Source organism: Salvelinus fontinalis, unplaced genomic scaffold (genome assembly GCF_029448725.1).
Source record: "Salvelinus fontinalis isolate EN_2023a unplaced genomic scaffold, ASM2944872v1 scaffold_0033, whole genome shotgun sequence".
NCBI lineage: Eukaryota > Metazoa > Chordata > Actinopteri > Salmoniformes > Salmonidae > Salvelinus > Salvelinus fontinalis.
In genome coordinates, this window is record NW_026600242.1 from 621,100 (window position 1) to 634,228 (window position 13,129).

General features: G+C 47.9%; 1 protein-coding gene across 1 annotated transcript in view; it reads right to left on the minus strand.

Annotated features, from left to right (window-relative positions):
- The window catches only part of LOC129842329 (nuclear pore membrane glycoprotein 210-like), a 148,949-nt gene that overhangs the window by 124,913 nt on the left and 10,907 nt on the right, over window positions 1-13,129 (minus strand). The window contains exons 14-15 of the mRNA XM_055910832.1: window positions 7,866-8,011; window positions 5,213-5,425 (exon numbers count right to left, since the gene is read on the minus strand). Coding sequence (XP_055766807.1) covers window positions 5,213-5,425; window positions 7,866-8,011 — 359 coding nt within the window. The remainder of the gene's footprint in view (window positions 1-5,212; window positions 5,426-7,865; window positions 8,012-13,129) is intronic.

A 13,129-nucleotide genomic window follows, 5' to 3' on the forward strand; every position in this document is an offset into this window, starting at 1 on the left:
TCCTCCCTCCATCTGAAAACACACACCTGTCCCTTCCTCCCTCCATCTGAAAACACACACACCTGTCCCTTCCTCCCTCCATCTGAAAACACACACACCTGTCCCTTCCTCCCTTCATCTGAAAACACACACACCTGTCCCTTCCTCCCTCCATCTGAAAACACACACTCCTGTCCCTTCCTCTCTCCATCTGAAAACACACACCTGTCCCTTCCTCCCTCCATCTGAAAACACACACATCTGTCCCTTCATCTGAAAACACACACACCTGTCCCTTCCTCCCTCCATCTGAAAACACACACACCTGTCCCTTCCTCCCTTCATCTGAAAACACACACGCCTGTCCCTCCCTCCCTCCATCTGCAAACACACTCACCTGTCCCTTCCTCCCTTCATCTGAAAACACACACACCTGTCCCTTCCTCCCTCCATCTGCAAACACACACACCTGTCCCTCCCTCCCTTCCTCCCTCCATCTGAAAACACACACACCTGTCCCTTCCTCCCTCCATCTGAAAACACACACCTGTCCCTTCCTCCCTCCATCTGAAAACACACACACCTGTTCCTTCCTCCATCTAAAAACACACACACCTGTCCCTTCCTCCCTCCATCTGCAAACACACACACCTGTCCCTTCCTCCCTCCATCTGAAAACACACACACCTGTTCCTTCCTCCCTCCATCTGAAAACACACACCTGTCCCTTCCTCCCTCCATCTGAAAACACACACACCTGTCCCTTCCTCCCTCCATCTGAAAACACACACACCTGTCCCTTCCTCCCTCCATCTGAAAACACACACACCTGTCCCTTCCTCCCTCCATCTGAAAACACACACACCTGTCCCTTCCTCCCTCCATCTGAAAACACACACACCTGTCCCTTCCTCCCTCCATCTGAAAACACACACACCTGTCCCTTCCTCCCTCCATCTGAAAACACACACACCTGTTCCTTCCTCCCTTCATCTGAAAACACACACACCTGTCCATCCCTCCATCTGAAAACACACACAACTGTCCCTCCCTCCATCTGAAAACACACACACCTGTCCCTTCCTCCCTTCATCTGAAAACACACACACCTGTCCCTCCCTCCATCTGAAAAGACACACAACTGTCCCTCCCTCCATCTGAAAACACACACACCTGTCCCTTCCTCCCTTCATCTGAAAACACACACACCTGTCCCTCCCTCCATCTGAAAACACACACACCTGTCCCTTCTTCCCTCCATCTGAAGACACACACACCTGTCCCTTCCTCCCTTCATCTGAAAACACACACCTGTCCCTCCCTCCATCTGAAAACACACACACCTGTCCCTCCCTCCCTTCATCTGAAAACACACACCTGTCCCTTCCTCCCTTCATCTGAAAACACACACCTGTCCCTCCCTCCATCTGAAAACACACACACCTGTCCCTCCCTCCCTTCCTCCCTCCATCTGAAAACACACACACCTGTCCCTTCCTCCCTCCATCTGAAAACACACACACCTGTTCCTTCCTCCCTTCATCTGAAAACACACACACCTGTCCCTTCCTCTCTCCATCTGCAAACACACACACATGTCCCTTCCTCCCTCCATCTGAAAACACACACACCTGTCCCTTCCTCCCTCCATCTGCAAACACACACACCTGTCCCTTCCTCCCTCCATCTGAAAACACACACACCTGTCCATTCCTCCCTCCATCTGAAAACACACACACCTGTTCCTTCCTCCCTTCATCTGAAAACACACACACACCTGTCCCTTCCTCCCTCCATCTGAAAACACACACACCTGTCCCTTCCTCCCTCCATCTGAAAACACACACACCTGTCCCTTCCTCTCTCCATCTGAAAACACACACACCTGTCCCTTCCTCTCTCCATCTGAAAACACACACACCTGTCCCTTCCTCCCTCCATCTGAAAACACACACACCTGTCCCTTCCTCCCTCCATCTGAAAACACACACACCTGTTCCTTCCTCCCTCCATCTGAAAACACACACCTGTCCCTTCCTCCCTCCATCTGAAAACACACACACCTGTCCCTTCCTCCCTCCATCTGAAAACACACACACCTGTTCCTTCCTCCCTCCATCTGAAAACACACACCTGTCCCTTCCTCCCTCCATCTGAAAACACACACACCTGTCCCTTCCTCCCTCCATCTGAAAACACACACACCTGTCCCTTCCTCCCTCCATCTGAAAACACACAAACCTGTTCCTTCCTCTCTCCATCTGAAAACACACACCTGTCCCTTCCTCCCTCCATCTGAAAACACACACAACTGTCCCTCCCTCCATCTGAAAACACACACACCTGTCCCTTCCTCCCTCCATCTGAAAACACACACACCTGTCCCTTCCTCCCTCCATCTGAAAACACACACACCTGTCCCTTCCTCCCTCCATCTGAAAACACACAAACCTGTTCCTTCCTCTCTCCATCTGAAAACACACACCTGTCCCTTCCTCCCTCCATCTGAAAACACACACAACTGTCCCTCCCTCCATCTGAAAACACACACACCTGTCCCTTCCTCCCTTCATCTGAAAACACACACACCTGTCCCTCCCTCCATCTGAAAACACACACAACTGTCCCTCCCTCCATCTGAAGACACACACACCTGTCCCTTCCTCCCTTCATCTGAAAACACACACCTGTCCCTCCCTCCATCTGAAAACACACACACCTGTCCCTCCCTCCCTTCCTCCCTCCATCTGAAAACACACACACCTGTCCCTTCCTCCCTCCATCTGAAAACACATACACCTGTCCCTTCTTCCCTTCATCTGAAAACACACACACCTGTCCCTTCCTCCCTCCATCTGAAAACACACACACACACCTGTCCCTTCCTCCCTCCATCTGAAAACACACACACCTGTCCCTTCTTCCCTTCATCTGAAAACACACACACCTGTCCCTTCCTCCCTCCATCTGAAAACACACACACACAGCCGTCCCTTCCTCCCTCCATCCGAAAACACATACACCTGTCCCTTCTTCCCTTCATCTGAAAACACACACACCTGCCCCATTCAACCTCCATCTGGAAACACACACACCTGTCCCTTCCTCCCTCCATCTGAAAACACACACACCTGTCCCTTCCTCCCTCCATCTGAAAACACACACACCTGTCCATTCCTCCCTCCATCTGAAAACACACACACCTGTTCCTTCCTCCCTTCATCTGAAAACACACACACACCTGTCCCTTCCTCCCTCCATCTGAAAACACACACACCTGTCCCTTCCTCCCTCCATCTGAAAACACACACACCTGTCCCTTCCTCTCTTCATCTGAAAACACACACACCTGTCCCTTCCCCTCTCCATCTGAAAACACACACACCTGTCCCTTCCTCCCTCCATCTGAAAACACACACACCTGTCCCTTCCTCCCTCCATCTGAAAACACACACACCTGTTCCTTCCTCCCTCCATCTGAAAACACACACCTGTCCCTTCCTCCCTCCATCTGAAAACACACACACCTGTCCCTTCCTCCCTCCATCTGAAAACACACACACCTGTCCCTTCCTCCCTCCATCTGAAAACACACAAACCTGTTCCTTCCTCTCTCCATCTGAAAACACACACCTGTCCCTTCCTCTCTCCATCTGAAAACACACACAACTGTCCCTCCCTCCATCTGAAAACACACACACCTGTCCCTTCCTCCCTTCATCTGAAAACACACACACCTGTCCCTCCCTCCATCTGAAAACACACACAACTGTCCCTCCCTCCATCTGAAAACACACACACCTGTCCCTTCCTCCCTTCATCTGAAAACACACACACCTGTCCCTCCCTCCATCTGAAAACACACACACCTGTCCCTTCTTCCCTCCATCTGAAGACACACACACCTGTCCCTTCCTCCCTTCATCTGAAAACACACACCTGTCCCTCCCTCCATCTGAAAACACACACACCTGTCCCTCCCTCCCTTCCTCCCTCCATCTGAAAACACACACACCTGTCCCTTCCTCCCTCCATCTGAAAACACATACACCTGTCCCTTCTTCCCTTCATCTGAAAACACACACACCTGTCCCTTCCTCCCTCCATCTGAAAACACACACACACACCTGTCCCTTCCTCCCTCCATCTGAAAACACACACACCTGTCCCTTCTTCCCTTCATCTGAAAACACACACACCTGTCCCTTCCTCCCTCCATCTGAAAACACACACACACAGCCGTCCCTTCCTCCCTCCATCCGAAAACACATACACCTGTCCCTTCTTCCCTTCATCTGAAAACACACACACCTGCCCCATTCAACCTCCATCTGGAAACACACACACCTGTCCCGTCCTTCCTCCATCTGAAAACACCCACACCTGTCCCTTCCTCCCTCCATCTGAAAACACACACACCTGTCCCTTCCTCCCTCCATCTGAAAACACACACACCTGTCCCTTCCTCCCTCCATCTGAAAACACACATACCTGTCCCTTCCTCCCTTCCTCCATCTGAAAACACCCACACCTGTCCCTTCCTCCCTCCATCTGAAAACACACACACATGTCCCTTCCTCCCTCCATCTGAAAACACACAAACCTGTTCCTTCCTCTCTCCATCTGAAAACACACACCTGTCCCTTCCTCCCTCCATCTGAAAACACACATACCTGTCCCTTCCTCCCTCCATCTGAAAACACACACACATGTCCCTTCCTCCCTTCATCTGAAAACACACACCTGTCCCTTCCTCCCTCCATCTGAAAACACACACACCTGTCCCTTCCTCCCTCCATCTGAAAACACACACACCTGTCCCTTCCTCCCTTCATCTGAAAACACACACACCTGTCCCTTCCTCCCTCCATCTGAAAACACACACTCCTGTCCCTTCCTCTCTCCATCTGAAAACACACACCTGTCCCTTCCTCCCTCCATCTGAAAACACACACATCTGTCCCTTCATCTGAAAACACACACACCTGTCCCTTCCTCCCTCCATCTGAAAACACACACACCTGTCCCTTCCTCCCTTCATCTGAAAACACACACACACCTGTCCCTCCCTCCCTCCATCTGCAAACACACTCACCTGTCCCTTCCTCCCTCCATCTGAAAACACACACTCCTGTCTCCCCCTCTGAAACACACACCCCTGTCCCTCCCTTCATCTGAAAACACACACTCCTGTCTCCCCCTCCGAAACACACACTCTAAACCCCCCCCCCACCTGTTCCCCCAGGGCGTGGCAGGTGACCCTGTAGGCGTGCTGCTGGGCTCTCCTGGGCTCTGATAGGCTGAGAGCCTCCACGCCCAGCCCCTCCCCCTCAGCCTGGGCATCGCCATGGAAACGTGCAGGGACCAGGGGCCAGGGCTGTGGCCCCCCCTCGAAGACGATGAGGCAAGACGCACCCAAAGACAAGACCACCTCTGAAACCAGGGCCTGGAGAGGGGGGAGGAGACGGGTGAGCAGAGGGACAAGGAGTAAAATGTATAGAGATGAATAGAGACGTACAGTGCTTTCAGTATTCACACCATTTGAATTTTTCCACATTATTTTGTGTTACAAAGTGGGATTACAATTATTGAATTGTCATTTTTTTGTCAACGATCTACACAAAATATTTTGTAATGTCAAGGTGGATGAAAAAATAATAATATTTGTAAAACAAAAATATGAAAAATAAAAACGACAACTTCCTGAATCAATACATGTTAGAATGACCTTTGGCAGCTGTGAGTCTTTCTGGGTAAGTCTCTAAGAGCTTTGCACATCTGGATTGTACAACATTATCATTCAAAAAATTATTCAAGCTCCGTCAAGTTGGTTGTTGATCATTGCTAGACAGCCATTTTCAAGTCAATTTAAGTCAAAACTGTAACTAGGCCTCTCAGGAACATTCAAGCAACTCCAGTGGCCTTGTTTAAGGTAATTGTCTTGCTGACTGTCTCCAAGTGTCTGTTGGAAAGCTGAAAGAACCAGGTGTTCCTCTACAATTTTGCCTGTGCTTAGCTCTATTCCATTAATTTGTATCATAAAAAACTCCATAGTCCTTGCCGATGATAAGCATACCCATAACATGATGCAGCCACCACCATGCTTGAAAATATGAAGAGTGGTGATGTGTTGTGTTGGATTCAGGACATAAAGTTAATTTCTTTACCACATTTTTTGCAGTTTTACTTTAGTGCCTTATTGCAAACAGGACGCATGTTTGGGAATATTTTTAAAAATCTGTACAGACTTCCTCACTGTCATTTAGGTTAGTATTTTGGAGTAACTACAATGTTGTTGATCCATCCTCAGTTTTCTCCTATCACAGCCATTAAACTCTGTAACTGTTTTAAAGTCACCATTGGCCTCATGGTGAAATCCCTCAGCGGTTTCCTTCCTCTTCGGCAACTGAGTCAGGAAGGACGCCTGTATCTTTGTAGTGACTGGGTTTATTGATACACCATCCAAAACCTAATTAACAGCTTCACCAATGCGCAAAGGGATATTCAGTGTCTGCTTTTTTATTTTTACCAAATCGGTGTGCTTCTTTGTAAGGCATTGGAAAACTTATCTAGTCTTTGTGGTTGAATCTGTGCTTAGAATTCACTACTCGACTAAGGGACCTTACAGATAATTGTATGTGTGGGTCAGGGGCGCAACTTTCACTGGGGGAAAAAATGAATTTTTGTCAACGGCAGTATTATCATTGGAATGTGATACAAAACGAGGCCTGGTGTGCTTTAGGACCATGCGGACACCACCAAGCCTTCGGATAGGCTGTTTGGAATGTTCGTCCGACTGGATAGACAGTTGTTTAATATTAGAGGCTCAGCGATGTTAGGATTTTGAAAGTTGTGTAGTGTATACCTGGCTTAAATGGTAGGCTACAAGCAACAAGCATGGTTGTAGTTGATGGGAAAGTGAACCATATAACCGAATAATTAGCATTCTATGCAAATTGCAAATTGCAAATACAATGAATGCCGCCTCACTGAGGTGAGATTGCTGTGCCGCATTGCGTTGACGAGAATCTAAGAACCCTCATGTCAATAACAAGTAGATCTAGAGAAGGTAAACACATGAACCAGCAGTGGTGCATTGTAAGCGCAAGGAAGGCCATACAGTATCCCCCCGGGCGCGCATCGGTAATACCGTAAACCCCGGGATGGTAAAAGGACGGTATGAAGGTATGGAAAAATGGATACCGCCTAAGCCTATCAGGAACTCCAGATGGGAGCAGTGTGGTGCTCAACCCTCCAATGGCATCATTAGAAACCACTCTCCTCTTCCCAGTCACTCAACCAACCTGGGGAAAATAAGTCAATTAAACCCCCCCCAGTCTCTGTCTCTCTTCCAGTCTCAGTCTCTCTCTCAGTCTCTCTCTCAGTCTCTCTCTCAGTCTCTCTCTCTGTCTCAGTCTCTCTCTCAGTCTCTCTCTCAGTCTCAGTCTCTCTCTGTCTCTCTCTCAGTCTCTCTCTCAGTCTCTCTCTCAGTCTCTCTCTCTGTCTCTCTCTCTGTCTCTCTCTCTGTCTCTCTCTCTGTCTCTCTCTCTGTCTCTCTCTCTGTCTCTCTCTCTGTCTCTCTCTCAGTCTCTCTCTCAGTCTCTCTCTCAGTCTCTCTCTCTGTCAGTCTCAGTCTCTCTCTCTGTCAGTCTCAGTCTCTCTCTCTGTCAGTCTCAGTCTCTCTCTCTGTCAGTCTCAGTCTCTCTCTCTCTCTGTCTCAGTCTCTCTCTCTCTCAGTCTCTCTCTCTCTCAGTCTCTCTCTGTCTCAGTCTCTCTCTGTCTCAGTCTCTCTCTCTGTCTCAGTCTCTCTCTCTGTCTCAGTCTCTCTCTGTCTCTCTCTGTCTCAGTCTCTCTCTCTATCTGTCTCAGTCTCTCTCTGTGTGCACCTTGAGGGGACTGTGGGCGGCCAGCGTTGCCATGGAAGTGATGTTGTAGTGTTCCATTTCCACGGTGATAGTGATGAGGGTGTGGCCTGGTCCCACTGCTTCCAGCTGGAGTCCTCCACAAAACCCTGAGCCTGGACCCACAGAACCTACACGCACGTACGCGCGCGCGTACACACACACACACACACACACACACACACACACACACACACACACACACACACACACACACACACACACACACACACACACAGGGGAGGAAACATACAAAGATGTATTTGAATTCGAAACTAGTGAACTGCATTTTAGAGTTAGTAGCAGGAGTGGAGATTATTCCACTAAACACCATCTCTCAGTCTGACTGTCTCTCAGTCTGACTGTCTCTCTCAGTCTGACTGTCTCTCTCAGTCTGACTGTCTCTCTGTCTGACTCTCTCTCAGTCTGACTGCCTCTCTGAGTCTGACTGTCTTTCTCAGTCTGACTGTCTCTCTCAGTAGGACTGTCTCTCTCAGTAGGACTGTCTCTCTCAGTAGGACTGTCTCTCTGAGTAGTAGAGTCTCAGTAGAGTCTGACTGTCTCTCTGAGTCTGACTGTCTCTCTGAGTCTGACTGTCTCCCTCAGTCTTACTCAATTCAATTCAATTCAATTCAAGGGGCTTTATTGGCATGGGAAACGTGTTAACATTGCCAAAGCAAGTGAGGTAGACAATACACAAAAGTGAAACAAACAATACAAATTAACAGTAAACATTACACATACAGAAGTTTCAAAACAATAAAGACATTACAAATGTCATATTATATATATACAGTGTTGTAACAATGTACAAATGGTTAAAGCACAAAAGTTAAAATAAATAAGCATAAATATGGGTTGTATTTACAATGGTGTTTGTTCTTCACTGGTTGCCCTTTTCTGGTGGCAACAGGTCACAAATCTTGCTGCTGTGATGGCACACTGTGGAATTTCACCCAGTAGATATGGGAGTTTATCAAAATGGGATTTATTTTCGAATTATTTTTGGATCTGTGTGATCTGAGGGAAATATGTGTCTCTAATATGGTCATACATTGGGCAGGAGGTTAGGAAGTGCAGCTCGGTTTCCACCTCATTTTGTGGGCAGTGTGTACATAGCCTGTCTTCTCTTGAGAGCAATGTCTGCCTACGGCGGCCTGTCTCAAGAGCAAGGCTATGCTCACTGAGTCTGTACATAGTCAAAGCTTTCCTTAAGTTTGGGTCAGTCACAGTGGTCAGGTATTCTGCCACTGTGTACTCTCTGTTTAGGGCCAAATAGCATTCTAGTTTGCTCTGTTTTTTTGTTAATTCTTTCCAATGTGTCAAGTAATTATCTTTTTGTTTTCTCATGATTTGGTTGGGTCTAATTGTGCTGTTGTCCTGGGGCTCTGTGGGGTGTGTTTGTGTTTGTGAACAGAGCCCTAAGACCAGCTTGCTTAGGGGACTCTTCTCCAGGTTCATCTCTCTGTAGGTGATGGCTTTGTTATGGAAGGTTTGGGAATCGCTTCCTTTTAGGTGGTTGTAGAATTTAACGGCTCTTTTCTGGATTTTGATAATTAGTGGGTATCGGCCTAATTCTGCTCTGCATGCATTATTTGGTGTTCTACGTTGTACACGAAGGATATTTTTGCAGAATTCTGCATGCAGAGTCTCAATTTGGTGTTTGCCCCATTTTGTGAAATCTTGGTTGGTGAGCGGACCCCAGACCTCACAACCATAAAGGGCAATGGGCTCTATGACTGATTCAAGTATTTTTAGCCAGATCCTAATTGGTATGTTGAAATTTATGTTCCTTTTGATGGCGTAGAATGCCCTTCTTGCCTTGTCTCTCAGATCGTTCACAGCTTTGTGGAAGTTACCTGTGGTGCTGATGTTTAGGCCGAGGTATGTATAGTTTTTTGTGTGCTCTAGGGCAACGGTGTCTAGATGGAATTTGTGGTCCTGGCGACTGGACCTTTTTTGGAACACCATTATTTTGGTCTTACTGAGATTTACTGTCAGGGCCCAGGTCTGACAGAATCTGTGCAGAAGATCTAGGTGCTGCTGTAGGCCCTCCTTGGTTGGTGACAGAAGCACCAGATCATCAGCAAACAGTAGACATTTGACTTCGGATTCTAGTAGGGTGAGACCGGGTGCTGCAGACTGTTCTAGTGCCCGCGCCAATTCGTTGATATATATGTTGAAGAGGGTGGGGCTTAAGCTGCATCCCTGTCTCACCCCACGACCCTGTGTGAAGAAATGTGTGTGTTTTTTGCCAATTTTAACCGCACACTTGTTGTTTGTGTACATGGATTTTATAATGTCGTATGTTTTACCCCCAACACCACTTTCCATCAATTTGTATAGCAGACCCTCATGCCAAATTAAGTCGAAGGCTTTTTTGAAATCAACAAAGCATGAGAAGACTTTGCCTTTGTTTGGTTTGTTTGGTTGTCAATTAGGGTGTGTAGGGTGAATACATGGTCTGTTGTACGGTAATTTGGTAAAAAGCCAATTTGACATTTGCTCATTCCTGTAACTCATTCAAGGTAATTGGAGAATCCAGTGGGTTTTGGTAGTCTTTAATAGTTGATTCTAGGATTTGTATTTGATCATGTATATGTTTTTGCTCTTTATTCTTTGTTATAGAGCCAAAAAGATTGGAGAAGTGGTTTACCCATACATCTCCATTTTGGATAGATAATTCTTTGTGTTGTTGTTTGTTTAGTGTTTTCCAATTTTCCCAGAATTGGTTAGAGTCTATGGATTCTTCAATTACATTGAGCTGATTTCTGACATGCTGTTCCTTCTTTTTCCGTAGTGTATTTCTGTATTGTTTTAGTGATTCACCATAGTGAAGGCGTAGACTCAGGTTGTCCGGGTCTCTATGTTTTTGGTTGGACAGGTTTCTCAATTTATTTCTTAGATTTTTGCATTCTTCATCAAACCATTTGTCATTGTTGTTCATTTTCTTCGGTTTTCTATTTGAGATTTTTAGATTTGATAGGGAAGCTGAGAGGTCAAATATACTGTTAAGATTTTCTAGTGCCAAGTTTACACCTTCACTATTGCAGTGGAACGTTTTACCCAGGAAGTTGTCTAAAAGGGATTGGATTTGCTGTTGCCTAATTGTTTTTTGGTAGGTTTCCAAACTGCATTCCTTCCATCTATAGCATTTCTTAATGTTACTCAGTTCCTTTGGCTTTGATGCCTCATGATTGAGTATTGCTCTGTTCAAGTAGACTGTGATTTTGCTGTGATCTGATAGGGGTGTCAGTGGGCTGACTGTGAACGCTCTGAGAGACTCTGGGTTGAGGTCAGTGATAAAGTAGTCTACAGTGCTACTGCCAAGAGATGAGCTATAGGTGAACCTACCATAGGAGTCCCCTCGAAGCCTACCATTGACTATGTACATACCCAGCGTGCGACAGAGCTGCAGGAGTTGTGACCCGTTTTTGTTGGTTATGTTGTCATAGTTGTGCCTAGGGGGGCATATGGGGGAGGGAATGCTGTCACCTGCAGGCAGGTGGTTGTCCCCCTGTGTGCTGAGGGTGTCAGGTTCGTGTCCAGTTCTGGCATTTAGGTCGCCACAGACTAATACATGTCCCTGGGCCTGGAAATGATTGATTTCCCCCTCCAGGATGGAGAAGCTGTCTTCATTAAAGTATGGGGATTCTAGTGGGGGGATATAGGTAGCACACAGGAGGACATTTTTCTCTGTTAAGATAATTTCCTTTTGAATTTCTAGCCAAATGTAAAATGTTCCTGTTTTGATTAATTTAATGGAGTGAGTTAGGTCTGCTCTATACCAAATTAGCATTCCCCCTGAGTCCCTTTCCTGTTTCACACCTGGTAGTTTGGTGGATGGGACTACCAGCTCTCTGTAACCTAGAGGGCAACCAGTGGGTCCGTCTCCTCTATACCAGGTTTCTTGCAGGATGACAATGTCTGCATTACCGATTTCTTTGGTGAAGTCCGGGTTCCTGCTCTTTAGGCCAAAGGCAGATGACCTCAGGCCTTGGATATTCTAGGATGATATAGTGAAGGCTTTTTGTTCTATAAAGTGTCCAATGTTGTTGGTCGTGGTTTGGCCTCAGGCCAGTAAGTGTGAGCAGAGCCTGCTGAGCATCTGGTACATGCCGTTGGCTTGGGCGAGTGTAAGAGTGGGGGTTGGGCCTGTTTGCCCGCTCGCTACCTGGGCGTATGTGTGACTTCCATGTTGATGCCCTCTTTGCGGGGGTGGGGTGCATGGGGTGGGCAGGAGTGGCATAGGTCTGATCTGAGGGGGCCTAAATTGGGTGTGGGCATGGTTGATGTGGGGGGGTGTTGATTGGTTGGGGTGGGGGTGTGGATGTGTCTGGGGGTGCTGTGGTCTGGATGTAAGTCCTCGGTGTGGGTCCTCTATGTGTAGGTCCAGGGGGGGTCCTGAAGGTCTTGGAGGGTGTCTCGCTGGTCTGGGTAGGGTGTCTATTGATCTGTTGCTCCTGTGTGAAGTGTTGGGGCTGCGTTTGAGAGCGATGTCCTTTAGAGTCCGGGCAAAGGTGGGCACTGCTGCCTTGTAGAGGTGGACCTGGTCATAGAGGCTGTTCAAGTCCAGGGTGGAGTGGTGGGCCAGAAAGACATTTGGTTTTGAGGCACAGTCACGGGAAATGCTTGCGTTTACCCGCTGTATTGTAGCAGGGTGGAAGTCTTTTCGTGGTAGCAGGGTGGAGATAACCACTTGTGCGTTGGGGAAAGTAGAAGAAGCTTTTTCAATCACTCCCTTCAGTGCTGTGGCCACCCTTTCCTGCTGTGCTCTCAGGTCGTTTGTGCCTGTGTGTATTATTATGTGGCTAGGTGAGCCTAGTTTGTCCTCAGACAGAACGTCTAGGGCGCGCTGGGTGTTTGGACACCAGAGTTTAGACACACTGTGTTTGGGAAAAAGTTGTTTTTCTTCTATATATTTCCCATTTGAGTCCATAAGGAGGACAATCTGTGTCTTGTGTTTGTCCTCAGTGGGTGTGGGGGGGTTGTCAGGAGGGCTATCAGGGTGGCTGACAGGGGGGTGCTCAGAGGGGGTGAGAGCTGCTGGGCTTGGGGTTTTTCTTTTGTCTGTTCTGCTGTGATGTCGACTCTATGGTCAGGGTCTGGTGTGGACTGTTCTGCTGTGGTGTTGAGACTTTTGTCGGGTGCTGAGGTGGGCTGTTCTGCTGGCGTCTCTGTGGGGATGGCCACCTCCCTAGTGGGTTGTTCTCTGTCACATGCCATCCCCCTCCACCTCTCCTCCATCC